The sequence below is a fragment of the Notothenia coriiceps genome, unplaced genomic scaffold, assembly GCF_000735185.1.
Source record: "Notothenia coriiceps isolate Sejong01 unplaced genomic scaffold, NC01 NC01_scaffold00016291, whole genome shotgun sequence".
Classification (NCBI taxonomy): Eukaryota; Metazoa; Chordata; class Actinopteri; order Perciformes; family Nototheniidae; genus Notothenia; species Notothenia coriiceps.
In genome coordinates, this window is record NW_011348992.1 from 9118 (window position 1) to 30547 (window position 21430).

Genomic DNA, 21430 nt, shown 5'->3' on the forward strand with positions numbered 1-21430 from the left:
ATCGGCAAATTGTCAAAATCAAATGATCGGAATCGGATCGGGAGCAAAAAAAGGTGATCGGGACATCCCTAGTATGCATTCAAAAGTGCTGAATAAATGTTTTATGGACCCATAATAGTGATTATTATTTAAGTTAAGTTTTGCCATAATCATTTATTTTTCCATAATCAGGTAGCTGAACAACCTTGGTAAAAAATGTATACATTTTATATATATATATATATATATATATTTCTATTAATCATTTTCGGCCTTTCGGCATTCGGTTTTCGGCCAACCGTTTCCTATTTTCGGTATCGGTTTCGGCCAAGAATTACCCATTCGGTGCACCCCTAATATTTATATTGTATATTCAATCAAGGGAATGGCTTTTAAAATCCTGACATCACACATTTGTAGTAACATCATAATGGTACCTTTTTATAAGATTTCAAGAAGAACCTCTGTATTTCACATGGAAATTCAAGTAGCTTTTTGTCATTGATACTTGTTATGATTTATTTAATTATAGGCCTACATTTTACAATGCAATAGATTCTTGCATTTTATTCAACTGTGTACTTGCACTGATTTGTGTCATTGGCACGTCACAAGGTCATTGTGTGTGCCTAATCAACTCCCAATAGATCTCCACCAACTATGACTAATGCATGACCTGCATATGCTGTTTCATGCATGTTTTACACTCAAGCAGATCATGCAGAATATTAAAACTGGGTGTCATGACCTTAAAACTGTGTCAGGATGAATTCTCACTATAACACATTAGTTAGAGTGTTTGATTCTTAACATTTTGATTGGTTTGCCTGTAGAAGTTGTCCATTAATCTTGTTAATGAGCAGGAGTTGTTGAGTATTATAAGATGCTGTATGCTCCCCACAAGAGCACCCAGATAGTATTCTAGCTTATTGAGTAACAGGACTCTGGAGAGAGCAGCCTCTTGACGGCACCAAAGCAGCCATAAGCTGTCATGTTTTTTTACACAACTTCTACAGCATGCATGCTCAGCAGATCAACTTCAGCTTTTTTTTCTCCACCTAAGCTTGCTTTACCACCATTACTGTAAGTTGAGACTGATTTTGAGATCACCAGCCACTTTTTTGAGCTTGCTCAAAACCTCTCAATATATATTTACAAGTATCAAATGCTGGTTGATAACTTTAGTGTCCATTGAATTGTAATCAGGGAAAATTGTCATACATGTATCAAATCAAAAATATTATACTTCTCAGTTATCATACTAATCGTCAAATATGTTGATTTATTGTTTCTTCTATCCCATTGCTTTACATTACATTATGGGTTTCCACACATTATTCTCATAGGGTTATAGGGAGTTAATAGAGCCAGCAGGGCATTTTCTAGGGCAGATTAAAGCAAGCGTTTACCTTGGTCTCTTCTCTGTCTCTCTCTTCCCCCCCTCTTCCTTCAAACCTTGCAATTGCGTGTCCTCTGTCATCCGGCCAACATGCATAGCTTGCATTTTTATATATCATCCATTTATATAGTTTAGTGCAGACTTTAGTTAAATAACTTTGATTGGACAAGTGTCATGTGTAAAATAACTATAACTTAGGCCTCAAGATCTTTCCCCAACAACAAAAGATACATGCACTCTGTCATGTGCTCTAGGTTTGGCACTATTCTAGCAAACTATATATATGAATGAGTGACTTTCAGACGACAATCGATGCGCCCACAGTTATGATCAATCAGAACCAGTATCATTTAAAGACTGGTCTCACGGGCCCATCCCTACCTAGGAGTTAGTCAGTAATAATTAAAAATGGCTCTTGATCCTGTTTCTGTAATGACAACATCATTCCCATCCTTTGTTGACAAAGGCTTCCTTGCATATTATTTAGTAAGCAGTGTTTGTCATGCCGGGTTTCATTCTCTGTGACAAATAGGCACAGCGGATGGAAAATCCCAAGTTGATCAAACAGTGTGTTGGTGCAGCACAGTATTTCACATGCATATTCATAATGACCGTAATGTTACCGTTCATTTATTTTGACTGCAGATGTTGCTATTTTGGAAACGTACAAATAATCTGCTTACACAATATGGCCTTGTTTAAATCCCTGCTAAACCACCCACCATGAACCTTTTTGTTAAATGGGCTTTGTCGTGAAGGTTTAAAGATCCCAAAGTTATCAACACTGTTGGAAGAGTGAACAAAGGCAAACATTGAAACGAGAATCCTAACTTTCTATTGTAAACATCTACATCAGACCCAAGAACTTAGTTTTTTCCCAGAATGCTAATGAAGGAATGAAAAATAAGTGTAATTGGTTGTTCGATGTATCCAGCTTATTGTTTTAAATTAGATGTTTGCACATATAATTCAGATATATTTGCATTGGTGATTGATAGTACATTTAATATTTTTGATCCACATATCTTTATAATTACATCCGCAATGTTTGCCGTATGGGAAGGGCAATATTTTATGTTGCCATGCTCTTTAAAAATCTTTCAGGGTGTGCATGTTGCACTTTGAACTGTGCTAGTAACTGACCAGCTGACATCCCGTGACAGGCGGGTGAGGATACAAATCTGCTGAACACATTATGCAGCACTGTCTAAATGTAAGATAGTGTGTATTTGTGAGAAAAAGGAAACAGCAATCACAAAACCAGCTCAGCAGAACTGGCCTGGAGGGAAGATGGATGATGTCCATAAATGCATGCATTCCTTCCTTCTCTGCCCCTACTTCTCTCTATCTACAGTAGAGGCAGCCCTTTTGCTCCTCACCCCTGGGTTGGTCACATGTCGCGCACCAGTGTCACATGGTACTGGAGGAGGCAGCACTCTGCAGGCCTGTTGTTTCAGTCCCGTTAGACAATGGGTCCCTGGTTTCCTGTTGTGGAGCAGTGCAGTGCTGCAAGCCTCAGCACATTACATAGCACATCCTTCCCTGCCCTGCCTTGAACTTTACATGTGCCGCGCACACACAAGGCTTTTTTTCTGCTGAGCAAGATGTTGCTTTACTTTTTGAAGGAAGAGCATACAGGTTACATACACATATGGGGCTCCCTTGGGGTCTTTAGGAATAGTTCAAATCTGCTGGTGGATTCTTTTTCTGTGTGAAAGTCCGAAGCTCAATTGTGTATGGCTTTTAATGGAAATTTTGCATTAGCTGTCTTACTAGAAAGCAAAGTGTCCTCTTCACTGAATGACTGTTTGCTATTAATCAGCTTAACTGAGCAAGAAAACATCTTCTCTTGGGCTGCGTCATGATGTCTCAGTTATATGTATTGATTAAGAGTTGCATACAAGTGTTTGGGGATTTTGGACCTTGAAATGTATTCCTGATATTGCACCTGTTGCAGTAAAGCTCTGTGCTAAAGCTCCCCATGCAATAGAAACATATTTTCAAATAATTGTATTTAAATTCTAACTCAATGTTAGTACTACTTCTTTGTTGCAATTGCCTTAAACCTTTTAGAGCAGTGGTCTCCAACACGTCGATCGTGAGCTACCGGCAGCTTGCAAGCCCTCAATAAGTAGCTCGCTAACCAAATGCAAAATGTAAAAAATACACAAAACAAAAAAGGAAATGTTATTAAAAGAATCTACCCAATATATAAACGAAACCTCAATCATAGCGAACTCTAGCACCCCTCCTCCCCCCCACCCACCACAATGAATATCGACCAATAACTTTATTGCTTGATTTGCGGGACCAGCGTTGCAGTCGGGAAGAAAAGCAATGTGGAGCGGAACCTCACCACTTCATAAGGAGTGTGACCGTGACTTTCCTTCTGGCAGAATCGACACAACACATCAGCCCCATTGAACACAGCCTAATCATGCCAGCCTACATGTATACTGCACATGAGGGGCAGAGTTTTACTCTGTGTGTGTTGCAACTTGCATATATGTTTATTGCACTTCACGCACACATACGCATGGCGTAATTTCCACTGGGGACAGGGGGGACATGTCCCCCCCCACTTTTAAAAATCCTGTTTGTGTCCCCCCACTTTACAAATATGTTTATTATTATTTTTGAATGCAAGCCGTCATCGCCACGGAGGAGCACACAGCCTCTGTGACTGAGCGAGCGATACAGAGAGAGAGCGAGAGAAAGCACACCTTTATCTATTTAATATAGTTGTAAGAAATCATTCCAATGTGTACTATAGGACAGTAAAAAGGGGAGTGATTAATAAAATATGCATAAATAAAAAGAAAGAATGCTGACTAGGTAACATAAGATAAGAATAAACAAGTTTAAATGATTTATTATTGGTTGTGATCATATTCTAAAGATGTTTGGATTATTGAAAAATATACAGCTCCCTTTCATCTGAGTGTTGAGAGCTGTATCCATAAATTCATTTTGTGCTCAAAGTGCACCAGATTGATGCTTTTAACTTCAACATTTAAAAAAATAATCTTCCCAGGGGTGCATGCCCCCGGACCCCCCGAGAGGATGTGAGGTCCACCCCCAAATAAAGCAGGTTAAAATAATTAAATTGCATATGTTTTCTTTTAGTAAACACTGAAAACGGGTCCCACAGACCCAAACAACACACAAAGGTTAAAGGTCAGCATATAATGTTCAAATGTGCTAAATAAATACACTGCAAAAAAAAAGGAGGAGTAAAAGTAGCTCACGACTTGTTTTATTTTTTGAAAGTAGCTCTCATCCTAAAAAAGGTTGGAGACCCCTGAGCTGCTCAGGGGTCTCCAACCTTTTTTAGGATGAGAGCTACTTTCAAAAAATAAAACAAGTCGTGAGCTACTTTTACTCCTCCTTTTTTTTTGCAGTGTATTNATCAACAACTACAAGAAGAGCCACTTGCAGGTTTTTTCTACTAGATTGTATCGCTTAGCCTTGCTGAAATTACATAAAAAAGTTATGCAGGATTTTATATGTTTTACGAGACATAAGGGCAGGAATTCAGAGGGAAAGGAGCCGTTTTGAGCTCTGTTATTAAAAACAGTTCTTTTTTAACGTCAAACGCATCATATTACGTCACATGGGGGAGCAACTTTCTCGGACTCCTTAGGAGCTTTCACACCAAGTACTTTGCCGTACTTAGTTCATCAGAACTCTTTGTTTCATCAGAACAGCAGATCGCGTTCACACCGGAATAAGTCCCTAAGGGAGGATTAGTCAAATGAAGCCGCTGACGTCACTTCTTCTGCTTTGGGTTTATTGGCAGGCCGCTTACAATTTCACGGCGTATACTGCCACCCGAAGTCCCCGGCCGGAAATCCCCGGAGTTGGGGACTGGCTTCAGAGTAAATTGCCAGAAACGCTAACACCTCATCTCCACCGCTCCCATGTTTTCTTTTGTGTTGCCATAAGTTAGTCTCTCCGCGTTTGTGCGTTGGGCTAATGCTAATAATGCTAATGCAAGGAAATTAAAATGGCGGCTTCACAAAACTTTTTGGGAGTTTTACGGGGCGTGGTTTGCAATCCGCCCAGCCAATCAGAAATGGGAACCTTTTTCTCCCATGAAAGTACCTGCTCTCTAGCAGGGACGGAAAATGGGGTGAAAAGGTTTTGGTGAACTCATTTTAGTTCCGGATCTTTTTGGTGTGAACGCACATTTTCTGAACTATATTGTAACTATACTGGGAAAAGTACTCCGGTGTGAAAGCGCCCCTTGTCTACCCAATCCGCGGTAGTAGTTGGTTTGAGCCAACCTGATCTCACCAGAATGCGTGACTCCACAACGACTCCTTAACACCGCATTGCGTGGTGGAGTCACGAACTTTACTACATTTACGTGTCTGCACCACGCAAACAACCCCAATGTAAAGTGAATGAGGCTCCTTTGTCGTGGTGCACACACGCATTTCTACAACGTCCAGCAGTGAGCTTGCATTCTGGTGAGACCAGGTTGGTCATGAGCTCTCTGAGCGCCACAATTGGTCAGCAAGAATTTTGGATGCTCTTTCGCCCNCAGTGACATCTGGCGTCGTTTTTTGTAAGACATTTTTACTTCCGCATAAAAAAAAGACCACCTGCGTGTGACATCACATGAGGGAGAGCGGCCGGTCTAACGTATGAATAAACATGGATTACAATGCTAGTTTTGACACAGAAGAGGTTGAAAATGTATAGTCATATGCATATGACGGACCACAACCTTATAATTATGAGCCTGCTAGGCGTCCAAGAGACCAGGAGCAGTCAAGGATTAGAAGAATAACGGCCATCGGAGAGAAATTGAGCTGTGGTGTGAGGAGAACCAGTGGAACTGGGCAGCTATCTTGGTGAGTGAACGGCGTTAGCTACAGAATGTTAGCTAACGTCACATCACAACATTGTAAAGTTAGCTATCATATATCAGGCTATAACTAAAGTAGCATTGATAATATAGTAACGTTACTGGCAGGACTGTTGATACTGATCCATAACAGAAACTAATGCGCAAGTATCAGCCGTATCTCGCGTTACCTAATGCAACTCCACACTACGTCTTACGGTGCTGTGTACCGGAGGGGAGAGAGAGAGGAGCGAAGGGGGGAGAGAGATGTAATACGGTTTCCTGATAAACGTTTTGTTTGATAGGCCTCAGCTGTGGAGAGTATGTGCTGCAGGGAGGTGGATGCACCTCGCACAACGCACCCAGGAACGGAAGCTAGCTCCGGTCCTTTTCCTGTGGACTCGATGTCCTGACAGGCTGGAGTTTGTGAAACCTGTACAAACACAAGCTCACCATGATTAAAAATGGTGAAATGCAATGTAAAATTACTGAAACAATACCAGCTCACTAAATCACAACTGCTCAAACCAACTACAAAACTACTACCGCGGATTGGGCAGAGAAGGAGTCCGAGAAAGTTGCTCCCCCATGTGACGTAATATGACGCGTTTGACGTTAAAAAATACCAGTTTTTAATAGCAGAGCTCAAAACGGCTCCTTTCCCTCTGAATTCCTGCCCTTATGTCTCGTAAAACATATAAAATCCTGCATTAACTTTTTTAATTGTAATTTTCAGGCAATGTTAAGCATAAATCTAGTAAAAAAAAAACCTGCAAGTTGCTCTTTAAGTTTAAATTACTGTATATTTTCTTTTAGCAATTTTGTTGGATTTTGTAGCGATATCCAGGGGCTTTAAACAAAGCTGTTAATTGATTTACTTATTTGAATGACAACTTTCCTTTCTCTTGCTTTGCAAAGACACTTATTTAGGGCAAGCCTTGTCAGGATATGTCAGTTATGAAAGTGATTATAATAGAGAGGAACAGAGAAGCTGAGCTAAGGATTTTTAAAGGCCTTAATGATAGTAATTCATACTGTAATCTTGAATCAGTATGTCTCTTGCTGGCAATTTGTTGCTGCCAATGCACCGGCTAGCTGGCCTAGTCTCTGCAACATTAGCTCTGATTCGTTCTCAACCCGTGCCATCAATTATAACTGTACCATTTTACTTCCTATCAATACAGTACAATAGGTGCTTGCTTATGGCTTGAGGGCCTCCATTAAGTTAGTTTTGTTACCCTCCAAGGGAAAAGTTTGGGCTCCACTGTGCTAGTGTTTTCCCTCAGATTGCTGCCCGGTCTCCCCTCTTCTGCTCTTCTTTCGCTACACTTTGGTTAATTCACTGTTGATAGATTTAAAACTTTTGGACTGGCATCTGTCCAAGAAAGCTTGTGCTGATGGCTGAGCTAAAAGCAGCAGCCCCAAGGCTGGGGCAGGCTACAGTAGATGACTAAATGATTTTCCACATTGTTTTTAGCTCCACTGGTTTGACCTGCTTTTACCCAAATTCCTGCTTATTGATGTCACAGCAGTGTTAGCCCACAGCAGGGTTTGACTTGAAGGTTTTCATTGGGAACCAGTGTCACAGATCAAACTGTAGTGTGATGGTCACTCTCCCATCAGCTGTCCGTTTGTTTAGTTTTTCTTACAGTTACATATTCATTGTGATTAGGGCCCTACCCTTCTTCTTACTATTTAGTGAATGCTTTTTCATTGTGAATGAAAGTGCTTCCTGCTGCTCCCAGAATAGATGGTAGGGTGAGGGAGAGAGAGAGATCACGTAAATCTTTCTAGAAAGCGGTTGTGTAATTTAACTGGATAACCCTCTTTTGCGTAATACGTAGACATACCCCAGTCTGGTTTACAGAGATTAGAGAGACGATTTTAACTCTCAAATGTTTATTCACAAAATCTCATAGCTTCTTCGTGGCATCTTCTGAGATTGTTACAAAAGAGACGGCTCTTGATTTTACTCCATGTTTGTAAGTCACTTTCAAGGTAGTTCTTAAAGTGATAGTGATAAAGAAAACTGAAACCGTTACCAGCTTGCTTTTTAGAAGTAAAATAAGATGTATTCCATGTCCAAACTAAATTCTCTATTGAGCGCTTTTACCTTTGTCTGGGGCTTGAATAAATGTTGGGTTAGTAAACAAGGCTTCTGTAGTGTACAATGGCACAGATAAGAGGCCCTGAGGCTACAATGACGTTATTGTATGATGTCTCCCTCCTAAGTAATAAACATGAAGGACTGTGGTGAAAGCTTTCCACAGACAGTTTGCTTTTCAGTCAGTTCTTTCCTCATAGCTAGTAGTAACACTTGTTCTGTTAGGTCTGTTCTCACAGTGTCATTGAGATGGAACCAGGTTACACACTTCTGAAAGAATGTGGGTGGGGCTGGCTGAGGGGAGGGTGTGTCCTGTCATTGATAAAAGGTGTTCCAATTTTCGTTGTGCAATTCCTGGAACTGTGGTTTCTGTTTGCTGATTAGGGCTCCGGCATGACTATGGCAAATGGTTGACCGTGTTGCCAGTTGTTGTCCTAACCCAGCATTGAAATTGAACAGCCCTCTCTAAACCTGGGTAAATTGAGGCTGTGTCTGGCAAGCTGCTGCTTTTTCATCCAGTATGTGTTCATAAAACAACTCTTGAGTTTTAACATTTTAAATAAGGTGGGAACAAATTGGGAATCTGCTTATGAAAATGTGCCATTCAAATACAGAACACCGCACATAAGAGTGTCAATTTAGTATTTCCTTCTAATATGATGTCTCAATAGAGTGCCACAGTGACGCGTCCTAAAACCCGGAAGTTAGTTGGTATTTTACCAATTCCGGTTCCTTCGACAAAAACCAATGCAATTTCTCCATAGGATTTTGGGAATCCAGATAGCTTTAGTAGTTGTGCATCATTTGTACAACTGTGTAATATTTCAGATAGGTTGCAAAAATACAGGAAGTTGCAACAGCGAACATGGTCTATTAGACATGATTTTAGTAGTTTCATTTCCTCTGTCCTGGGTTAACTTTACAGCTGCTTTTCCAACTTTCAAATAGAAGGTATTGACACACTGAACCTCACATTGTGTAACTAACCATTCCTTTTTTTCATTAACCATGTTCATTGTTATTGTTAAATCTGGTTTGCTGTGGTTTCTTTTAAAATTGGAACCATTGATACATGGTTTGTGCTGCTACTAAAGTTCTGACATTCCTGCCTAGAGCTGTTTTGGCACTGCCTTGCTAGGCAGTGCTGCGTCAGGGTTTGTGTGAGGCAGGATGCCCTGTTTCCAGCCTTGGCTGTAAACTGGGGCCGCAGAGCTCGCTGGTGTTACGTGCTGCTAAGCATTTTACCCATAGCTTCAGGCTTTTGCTTTCATGCAGGTTAAATCTCTTTAAGTCCTGCATTACATTGTTTGTTCTGCTGGGACACCAGGGAAGTCAGGGAAACTGAGGTCAAACTGCCCAACTGTGGTGTACATTTGTTGATTGGTTCAATTTAGGTGATGGCGATTAGCTGTTTTCCAAAAAAAATGGTCTATATGCAATGATAGTCCTTTTTGCCTAATGCAGAAAGTTGTTCAGCTGCTGGTATCCAGACTACGGTGTTGATTTATGTAGTTGTAGTTTCCTCTCTGGCCCATGCTTTGAGAACTTGGCTTTGGATTAGCCCCTCCACCCAGGCTCAGCTCTGTAACCACTGTGAGCAGCTCCATGTGTCCAAAGGGCTGCTGCTCTGTGCTGCTAAACTTCATGACCTCATCCGCTGGCTGTGTTAGTGCGAAGCAGCTGACCACAGACTCAAGCGTTTTTATTTGACGCTGTTGTTGTTGTTGGGTCAGCCCCAGGCATTTAAATGTTTCCACTCTTAAAAATCATAATTTCTGTGTACAAATTGTTTACTAAGTTACTGGGAAATTACTATCATCTCACCAGTACGTCTTTTTTTTCACCTCATTCCCAGACATATCTTGGCAAATATTGGATTTAAATAAAAATATAATGCATACTCTTGTCATTCCTTGTCTTGGCAAGAAGAATATGATGTAAATATTTTGACGGTATTCTTTGCAATGTTACCTTTAGTGGCTTATTCTGTTCAACCTAACCGTTTCCCCTCTTTTCTCTTAGCTCCAAAATTTAGGGATCAATCCGGCCAACATAGGCTTCAGCACCCTGACCATGGAGTCGGATAAGTTCATCTGTATCCGGGAGAAAGTGGGCGAGCAGTCTCAGGTGGTGATCATCGACATGGCAGACCCCAATACCCCCATCCGCAGGCCCATCTCCGCCGACAGCGCCATTATGAATCCAGCCAGCAAAGTCATTGCACTTAAAGGTAAGACAGTCTATTGGCATTGCCGAAGTCACATTTCTCTTAATCAGTGAAAACAACATAGTATTATTTCAGTGTTTCATTTTAACTAATAAACACAGCCTGCAGCTTTCAGTTATGACATGTTTGCTCGATATAGTGACATTATCCGTTTATTAATTAAGAGTATTTATAAATAATTTCATCTATTTATGTCCATACACATTTAGCTACTTTAGTTTTCCATTGTAAAGAAGTTTTTATTGGGAGACATGTATGTTTTTTTCAAAGTAAAAATTAAAAGTAGCATATTTTTATTCTTTTTGTCCAGCATCCATAATTGCTTTGACATTTTTTTTGTTTTTGTCTTTTCTATGTTCTTTTTTTTTCCTTTACTGCTTTCTTATGTATTTGCAGACGGTGAGTTGAAATTTAACTACTACATTGTGAAAGTCAAATCCTGTTTTAAGTCAAGACAGTATTTTTATAAAAGCATTCTATCCAGCATTACCTTCTTTATTTCACAAATAAGGCATGCAGACTATATTGATTAAATCTGACATTACTTTATTCACCATTGTGTTCCATTGGACAATCGGGTTCTAATATAAAGCTCTTAAAGCCTGTATGTAAATGGCCTAGCTTTTCACATTTGACATGCATCTGAACCCACTGTTGTGTATTTGTTTGGACCTTGTCCCACATCTAGGCCAATAGAAATATTTCTTCGTAAACAGGATTTGGCTTTCACAGCATTATAGCTTGCTGGCATTCCATCATTTCTATTACATGTATAAGTGATTTAGAACCTGTTTTACACGTGGTTATACTATGGGTAACATGATCACATTTGAAATCCATGTCTTCTTCCATCTGTGTGAAGTGGTAATTACCCAAACCTGTTCACTTGTTTCCCTGCTGTTTAATATTTGTTAATTCCTTTAGCAACTTTTGACCAACTTTTGGTTCTCTCTATACCAAGGACTGAAGATTAGTGTAGACTTTTAACCTTTGCATCAAATCCAATGGAATCAGATAGTTGATTTGATTTGACAAGTTCCTGATGGGATGTCTTCTATCAGTAGTATAAGTAGTCCCAGGTGAAGAGTGAATTGGGTCAAGAAGAGATTTTGGATAATAACCTGTGAGGCTTTCTTGTCAGGGTGTGACAAGAAGAGTTAAGGAGCACTTTCTGATCCAACAGCCTTGTGTGGCCATCTGTGTTCAGCTCTCAGCCTTTTATACATATACATATTGAATATCCAGGGGCCCTTTGGTAAAGTGACGTTATTGTGATCATTTCAAAGGACCATTAGGGCATAACATGACCAGATAATTGTCCCCAGCTCATTTGACTTGTATAATTGTAAAGGACCCCTAACAATGAGGATGAGGAGGTAATAAATGGTAGGATGCCATCTTTGTTGGGTTTGTTGGAAACATAACTTTCCAGATGTCACGGTGTACGTTCTTTTAAACTGGTCCTCTTCACTTTAAACGTTAGTTTAAAAAGATTGAAGTAGCTTAACAGTATACGGAGAGCTGCAGATTCATTTTGTCTACCTGTCTTTCCTCGCTCATTATGCAGCGTAGGGTCACAACAGTGTAGACTCTTCCTCCCCCTTTCTACCCCCACTGTCTTCCCTGCTCAGTCTACCATAATGATGCTTATCAGCCGACCGCGTCATGTGACACAGTACCGAGCCCTAACCTTTTCATGTAACCATTCCCGAAGGACGAACACACCCCCACCTCCCAACAGCTGATCATAATTCAATATAAAATCCCTCTGCTTGCTCTTTGAAATGTGGCTGCTGCAAGTGATCCATTCGCCACACCGCCTTTTGTACTCTGATCCCATGGCTTAGTGGTGCACAATGATCTTGGCCGTTGTGCTGTGCATTGATTCTTTTGCCTTTTCTCACTTTGGTAATGAGTAGTGAATAATGAGCAAACAAGGAAGTCACACTGCTTCGTAATAAAGCTTTAGCCCACTAAGTTAACCCTAACTAATAAACACAAAATTCAGGTGAGTGAACCTTTTTTCAGTTAACATGATCCGTTATCAGGACAATCTCTGATCATAACTCTAATTGTAGAAAATCAACCCTAACCACTATTGGAAACCTTTCCTGCAACTCTTGTCCAAAAGTCTCTTACTTAAATTCCCCTTCTCCTGTAGTTGTGCCTGTATTTGTTGTACTTTTGTCGTATTCCACCCTTATATATTCGACTCAGACGCAGATGTGTTTGCCTTCTTTGTGAATTGTTAGTTTTTTTCGCTTCGACCCTCTTTCTGCTTTGTTCCTCTCAATTAAGGCTCTTCATTTGATGGGGAGGGCCACGTAGTCGGATATAACAATACATGACATACACTGAGTACATTTACCTCTTAAAAGAACTGTTTTCAATTCTAGAGGCATTAGACTGCTCTGTAGTTCTGTGTTATTTTGTCCTTACAATTTATAATGTGCACAGTTGTCTCACTACACTTCAGATAAAACACAATTTCCGACTACAGCATGTATGGCATCCCCTTTCTATCAGTCATGGCGTTGTTGCTTGACTACCAATATCTTAAATCTGAATCTCTCTCTCTCTAATTACATTTGGTGTTTCCTGTAAATGTTCTTGTTGCTTGGACACACTGGTCCGAGACTATAAAATTATTCCGGGGCTTGGTTCCTGCCCCCTTTCTCCCACTTCTAGCCTCCAAAACCCTTCAGATCTTCAACATCGAGATGAAGAGCAAGATGAAGGCGCACACCATGACGGACGATGTTACCTTCTGGAAGTGGATCTCCCTTAACACAGTCGCACTTGTGACTGATAATGCCGTCTACCACTGGAGCATGGAGGGCGACTCGCAGCCTGTGAAAGTCTTCGACCGCCACTCCAGCCTGGCAGGCTGTCAGATCATCAACTACCGCACGGACGCCAAGCAGAAATGGCTCCTGCTCATCGGCATCTCAGCCCAGGTAAATTAAGTTTTGTAAGTTAGAGCTCAAGCCTGCCTTCGTCACGGGGGAAATACAGGCGATAACCTATGTGCATTGATAAGTAACCATAGATACTAAGTAGCTTTCATTTGGTGCACTAGTCTGATTTATACATGTTTTATATGAATGTGTTTTGATCTGTTTTTTTGTTGTTTTTTTTAGCAAAATCGGGTTGTTGGAGCCATGCAGCTCTACTCCGTTGACAGAAAGGTTTCCCAGCCCATCGAAGGCCATGCTGCCAGCTTTGCCCAGTTCAAGATGGAGGGGAACACAGAGGAGTCAACTTTGTTCTGCTTCGCTGTCCGAGGCCAGGCTGGAGGAAAGGTGACTGGTGTTAATGAGATATTAAGAGGAACATATTTGTAATTTCATTGGCATTCTCATTGCAAAACCTGCATTTGTTTCACATGGACGTTCTTTTCAACTCAGTTGCACATCATTGAAGTGGGGACCCCACCAACTGGCAACCAGCCATTTCCAAAGAAAGCAGTGGATGTGTTCTTCCCTCCAGAAGCCCAGAACGACTTCCCTGTGGCCATGCAGGTAATCAGCTTGAACTAATTTGAACACAACCTATATAGTATATTAGGGCTGTTACAATATCACATTCTTACTACTCAATTGTCTTGGCAAAAAAGTTGTCTATTATTTTAGAAATTGAATTTGTTTGTAGGGCATTACGGGAGGGACACTAAGCGAGAACCGAAATAAACGTAAATGGGTATATTGCAACACCCCTAAATGCACCAACCCTTTGTCTTGCAAAGGCAGTTGTCAAACCCATGAGGTTATTGGTATTTTTGCTATCTGCAATGAAGAACACAAGCTAGTTCCAAACTCTGCTTCTTAGCTCCTTCTGAGTCTTGATTATATGATCAGAAAGGCTATGCTCGCTAATGTCGGCCTCCATTTTTCATTCATTTGTGTAGTGGTAGGTCAATAGGGCAGTCAAATGCACTCTGTTGGACCACACTGAAATTTCTTTAGGTACTTCAGTTTATTCCTCTGTGTTTATGCACTGTACATTATGTCCAACAGGGCATTAGTTTACAAAGAATTGTTATTTCTCATGTTCAAGTTCCAAATGAAAAGTGACAGCCTATGCCCAGATAAGGGTATATCAGTAGACTGACAAAGCATAATAGACGAGTAGAGTGTGTTGTTTTTCTAACATAACGTGATTTACAGACAATATTTCTTTTTTAAACAGATAAGCTCCAAGCAAGATGTGGTTTTCCTCATTACCAAATATGGCTACATTCACTTGTATGACTTGGAGACGGGTACCTGCATCTACATGAACCGCATCAGCGGGGAGACCATCTTTGTGACTGCTCCACACGAGGCCACCGCAGGAATCATCGGGGTCAACAGGAAGGGACAGGTAAGAAGGACCCCTGTGCTCTTTTCTAAGTGTAAATTAAATGTATGGTAAAGTTTTGTTAATGTCAAAGTAGAAATGTGCCGATACAAATTAATCTCTTAACACACAGCCACAACAGAACCACTTTATTATTGAACTGTCATCAGTCATCACATTCACAGAAAATCTGACACACGGCAATGAATGTAAACGATCAGTTGTGTCATGAGGTTCTAACGACAACTCCTTTTTTGTCTGTTGTCATCAGGCCAGCTCAGACTTTGCCAGAAGGCATTATAAATAATCCAAGGCGTAGGGTTTCACACAGAGAGGGGAGAGGGTTGTGTCTCATTGCTTTTGTTTGAGTTGAACCAGAGAGGAGAATAGGATCCAGCCAGCTAATGAATAATGTTCCAGCCAGGCCACACACCACATGAATAATTGAGTGAAGGGAGGAAAGCTGATCTGAAGCGGTGTCAAACTCGCTGTATGGCGGCTCAGCGAACTGCGTGTGTGTGTACATCACATGCACACAAACGCATTGAGGCTGTGATCGGAGAGATAATAGGCAACGGTCCTGAGTGGGTTGGCCATAAACAATAATTATAACTTGATTCTAAGTATATGTTGCTACAATGTTTTCCCCATACATTTCTTTATTCTTGCTGCAGTCTATGGCCACAAGTGCCATAAGAAAATAAAGTGCTTTTTATCTAATGCTGTCTTAATATGTTGCCGGCTGTGTGGTTCCTACTACTGAAAATGTTCAGCATGATATAAAGGCTGACATTTACATTTAAGTCAAGTTATAGCAAGTTATAGATGACTGTGTGTATTGAAAGTTCATAACCAGCATAACTAAAGTAAACCCCCTACAAAACATAACACAGATTAGACAATATTACAGACTCCACTATTCTCGATACCCAATTGAATACTAGTTCCAAAAGTCAATCATTAAATCCCATTTCCTAAACATACTCAGTTGTTTTATTTTAGGTGGTTGTGTAGGTCATAACACAACCACCTACTTTTCTCCTGTGTTTATTTGTTATACGCAAGTGTCTGATTACAATATTTCCAACTCTACAGAATGATTGCTTCCAAGCTGTCCTTGTACTTGTCAGCTAATATATATTTATGGAAGCTAAATAAATGCAGGGCAAAACTGCTACTCGCACACCCCACCGGGACAGAAAGAGCGAAAAAGGGCCAACTACCCATCAGCAGCACATGATGTGAAGTGGGAGGCACAGCCTGGTGCTCTCAATCCTCTTACTGCTAGTCATCCAATCACAACCTCCACCTTATCTTCCACGTCTGCAACATGGCAGGGACGTGCGAGGTCTGCCCTGCAGTTCCACTAGTCTGTGTGTGTCTGTGTGTGTTTGTGCCTGGGCCAGGGCCAGTGCATCACTCGATATGACAGCTCGTATGTCCTCCGACTCTTGGCGCTCTCTTGTTGAGAACAGTAGCTGTATCCTCCCAGACTGATGAGAACACAGAATCTCCACTACAGGATTGTTTTACTCCGTCTTTCTGTCAATTTTTAAGTTCAACACCCTCCAATTAGGCCACCCACTTTAAGTGACTCTGCTTTAGTAGCAGGAAGAATGAGGTGTAGTCACCCGTGTTAAAGGCATGGGCACTGACCTGCTGTGCTTGTTTGTAGAGGGGCCGACAGTGGATGTCTTTTTTCTTCAAACCCCCACCTCCCTTCCACCCAGCTCTTTTCATTCCACTCGTTCTCCTTTCTGTCTCTCTTGCCAGACGGCTCACAAAAGCCATGCGTTACACTGACCCACTAATAACACATTTGCATTCAGCAGCCACAACCCAAGGCCGGAGAGTGTTTAAACGGAGATTAGTGCTATTGCCCACAGTTATATTCAGCTGAGCTTGCCCACTCTGATAATTACTGGCACAGGAACTGAATAAGAATCGTGCAAATGTATCAGTGTTTTCTAGATTATTTAAATATGAGTTCAAATAAAAAGCCATCTGTCTGTATTGGCCTAGCTTTAATTCGGATAATTGATAAGGAATTTATTGCTACGAATCTGTACCTTGACTTTTGCTTAAGACTAACTACTATAGACAGACTTTTGAAAATAGAAAACCACCATATTTATGTAAACCGAAAGCCTTTTACAAAAGATTAAACCAGGCATGATTATGGTGTATTTCTTGTCTCTTGTGTACTCTACTTCAGCATTCTCTATTTTCCCGGCATCACAGGTGCTCTCAGTGTGTGTGGAAGAGGAAAACATCATCCCCTACATCACTAACGTGCTTCAGAATCCAGATCTGGCTCTCCGCTTGGCTGTCCGCAACAACCTCGCTGGTGGAGAAGAGCTCTTTGCACGCAAGTTCAACAACCTGTTTGCTGCCGGTACCTACTCTGAGGCTGCCAAGGTTGCTGCAAACGCACCAAAGGTATGCATACTGTGGGCATGGGGCCAATCAACATCTGTTGACAGTCTAAACAAAAGTCCATTTTAGGTGAGACAGTCGATTTTGAGAGACTTTGCGCTTCCATAACATTTCTTCTTTCAGACTTGTGGAAAGAAAACATTCAAAAATGACATTTAGGTGTTTATTTGACTTACTTTTACATTTGAATGGTGGTATCCACCAGTTACTTTGTTTACCCTACTTACCTGTAGTGTCATGAAAACTTTATGGAATTTTGCAACACATATCTTTAAAGGTCCTTTTCTCAGACTGATTGATCTGAAATGTATCCAAATTAGCATAATTGTATAAATCAATGTCTTATTTGCATATTTAAACATGATATATCCGTAAAACGCTTAACACAAATAATAAAGGTGTTAATATAATTAATATTCTGGGTAATGTTGATATCCATTGTTACAAATGTCAACCTATAGACTAGAGTCTCCCCATACAATGCAGGTGGTTGTATTTACTTCAGCGCTATAGTAATCTTCCACTTGTTTTGCCTTCTATCACACGTCAGATCTCTTCTCACAGTCAGTTGACCTTTCCCCTCTCAGGGTATCCTGCGGACCCCAGACACCATCCGTCGCTTTCAGGGCGTTCCCACCCAGCCGGGGCAGACCTCCCCCCTGCTGCAGTACTTCGGCATCCTGTTGGACCAGGGCCAGCTCAACAAGTTTGAGTCCCTGGAGCTCTGCAGGCCGGTCCTCCAGCAGGGGCGCAAGCAGCTCCTGGAGAAGTGGCTGAAGGAAGACAAGGTACTGTAGATCTCCATCTCAGCCTCTACTCACAGAAAGCGGCTCTTCCTGATTTTGCTGTTTGTTTACATGACTCTCCTTTTGTAATAGATCATGTGGGAATATCTGTTATGCAAGGAATGTGTAGAGTTGCACTTAGAAACTGTAGATTTGGGTGGTTCAAAGCTGCCTTAATGGTAAACAAGAACAATCTGAGATCTATTTGAATTGTCAGTGCTTTTGTATGTGTTTTTATCTGTCATACATTTTCTATCTTTACATTTATAAAATGCAAGTACAAAGAGAAAAAATACAAAAAACGAATAAAAGAATATCACTATATGCTTGTTTAAAATGGTCCTGAATTAGTCGCATTTTTGATGTTAGTTTTCCTGCCTTTCAGTTGGAATGCTCGGAGGAGCTGGGTGACCTGGTGAAGGCAGTGGATCCCACGTTGGCTCTCAGTGTCTACCTGAGGGCCAACGTCCCCAACAAAGTCATCCAGTGCTTCGCAGAGACTGGTCAGTTCCCCAAGATCGTCCTGTACGCCAAGAAGGTACGTAACATTATATTTGAGCTCTAAAATATTTTATAATTCTTAAATGGTGAAATGCATGGCCATTAAAGGAGAGGCATACCATATACAAAAAATAGTTTTAAACAGTTTTCCATAAACTATATTGCAAATGGTTTCATGATTTAATGAACACATATTTCTAAATGAAGTATAATGCACGTTATGCCTTCGTCTTTGTCAAATGAATTGATTTAACCGTAGCATTGAAACTTGTATTGTAATGTAGAGGTTTCTTTTTTGTGTCCCAGGTGGGCTACACTCCAGACTGGATCTTTCTGCTCAGGAATGTGATGCGGATCAACCCAGAACAAGGCCTGCAGTTTGCCCAGATGCTGGTTCAGGATGAGGAGCCGCTGGCCGACATCACACAGGTCAGAGGAGGGAAACACGAATATTCAGTGATCCATCAGGAATACATGGGTTTTTCTCTGCTTTTTTATCATATTAACTCAATAAATAACTCAATAAATAATGCAATAAATAAATAAACAATATCAAAAAGATCCCAAATAATTTTAAAGAGGGGAATAGTTCTGTTACAGCATTACATAGATGTCTGCCTTGCTGCAAATCAAGATAAACATTGTGACCTTCCTACTTCCCAAGTTTTGCTGTTAACAAATATAGCCACAACTTTCCTCGAAACTGGAGAAAGTGTTTGACTGAGTCACACTCCATGTCAACATCTTGGAACTTTAGAGCTATCGTATAGAGAAAATGCACCTCTTTCTTCGCCTCCTGCCACTGCGTACACTGCAGTGCCAATGTACACTGCTGACACAGCTCTCTGTGTTTCTTTAAGTGCTATACTAGCATTCCACAAGAATTAAACACAATGAATTGGATACTTCGATCTTTTCAATAGGGAATGTGTTGTATTATTAAACGTTCTCTTTTCCTTCTAAGCAACTTTTAACTAGCCTTCAATTAGCTTTAAAAAGGTGTTTTCTAAGTGTCCTTCTGTTTTAGCAGCTAGCCAAGCATGGTCTCTCTTCCTCTTTTGAGTGCTCTCCTGTGTGTTTCCATGTGTGTACAGATTGTGGATGTCTTCATGGAGTACAACCTGATCCAGCAGTGCACCTCGTTCCTCCTGGACGCTCTGAAGAACAACAGACCCTCAGAAGGACCGCTGCAGACTCGCCTGCTGGAGATGAACCTCATGCATGCTCCACAGGTGCACACATTTATACATATGTTACCCAAGGAAGCTATAGAGCTGGGTTGCATTTCTTTTTCAAACCTCTTTCCCGCTTCATGTCATGTCCGCAGGTTGCTGATGCTATCCTGGGCAACCAGATGTTCACCAACTACGATCGTCCACACATCGCCCAGCTGTGTGAGAAGGCTGGACTCCTTCAAAGAGCGCTGGAGCACTACACCGACCTGTACGACATCAAGCGCGCCGTGGTGCACACACACCTGCTCAACCCAGAGGTAGGCTTTAACACATTGCTTATTGTGAAATGTTTCCTCCAATCCATGGTAATGTAGATATTGTTGTACAACCTATACGTTAAAGTAATACTCCTCTACCTCCAGTGGCTGGTGAACTACTTTGGCTCCCTGTCGGTGGAGGACTCTCTGGAGTGCCTCAGGGCCATGCTGTCCGCCAACATCCGCCAGAACCTGCAGATCTGTGTGCAGGTGGCTTCCAAGTACCACGAACAGCTCACCACACAGTCCCTTACTGAGCTCTTTGAGTCCTTCAAGAGCTTTGAAGGTAAGATCCAACACTTTTAAGACGCAAAGCATAGAAAAGAAGCCAATACAATCCCTAAAATATATTTTGTACAACAGGGGTATTGACCTCAATATCCTTGTATCCAGGGGAGACATCAGAGTGCCACTGGACTTGTTTTTCCTGTTGTATTTATGCAGCCATTCCCTCATGCCTATGTACCTGGATATATGTCCCCAAACATCATTAGACAAGTAGGCCAGAGCAGAGGCAGAATAATCAATAGATACAAACTAGCCGGGGTGGTGGAGTTCACCTCAACTATTACTGGATCAATGAATATAAGGGTTAAAGGTGTAATACCTGGCCACATGCCCCAAATATAGGGGGCAGCATTTTATCCCCCTTCTTCTGGGTTCAAACTATCTGAAACGGTAAATATCTCTACAAGACACAAAATTGTTATCTCTTCATCATTCTGTACATTTTTTAACCGATCTGGGGAAAAGCAAAACTGTAGTCATTGTGCTTCTGTTATATATTCCAGGATGCATCACTCAGTCCATAGTCCTGTCATTTGGATCAGTGAAGCTATAGGAGCTGTATCTAAAGCTATGTGACTGTGTCTCTACCAGGTCTGTTCTACTTCCTGGGCTCTATTGTTAACTTCAGTCAGGACGCTGAAGTTCACTTCAAATACATCCAGGCCGCCTGCAAGACCGGCCAGATCAAAGAGGTGGAGAGGATCTGCAGAGAGAGCAACTGCTACGACCCGGAGCGCGTCAAGAACTTCCTTAAGGTAACGCCCGCATTTAACTTGTGCTTTTTTCTAGGGGTGCACCGAATGCGAAATTCTTGGCCGAACCGATACTGAAAATAGGAAACAGTTGGCCGAATGCCGAAAGGCCGAAAATGATTAATAGAAATATATAAATATATATATTTTTATTTTTTTTACCAATGTTGTTCAGCTACCTGATTATGGAAAAAGACATGATTATGGCAAAACTTAACTTAAATAATAATCACTATTATGGGTCCATAAAACATTTATTCAGCACTTTTGAATGCAT

The 21430-nt window shown here is 41.1% G+C and overlaps 1 protein-coding gene across 1 annotated transcript in view; it reads left to right on the top strand.

Moving 5' to 3' along the window:
- The window catches only part of LOC104949478 (clathrin heavy chain 1), a 36719-nt gene that overhangs the window by 2720 nt on the left and 12569 nt on the right, over window positions 1-21430 (top strand). The window contains exons 2-15 of the mRNA XM_010775833.1: window positions 10357-10564; window positions 10958-10960; window positions 13250-13518; window positions 13702-13863; window positions 13969-14082; window positions 14750-14923; window positions 17141-17338; window positions 17923-18123; window positions 18506-18658; window positions 18928-19050; window positions 19716-19853; window positions 19949-20113; window positions 20219-20399; window positions 20993-21156. Coding sequence (XP_010774135.1) covers window positions 10357-10564; window positions 10958-10960; window positions 13250-13518; window positions 13702-13863; window positions 13969-14082; window positions 14750-14923; window positions 17141-17338; window positions 17923-18123; window positions 18506-18658; window positions 18928-19050; window positions 19716-19853; window positions 19949-20113; window positions 20219-20399; window positions 20993-21156 — 2253 coding nt within the window. The remainder of the gene's footprint in view (window positions 1-10356; window positions 10565-10957; window positions 10961-13249; window positions 13519-13701; window positions 13864-13968; window positions 14083-14749; window positions 14924-17140; window positions 17339-17922; window positions 18124-18505; window positions 18659-18927; window positions 19051-19715; window positions 19854-19948; window positions 20114-20218; window positions 20400-20992; window positions 21157-21430) is intronic.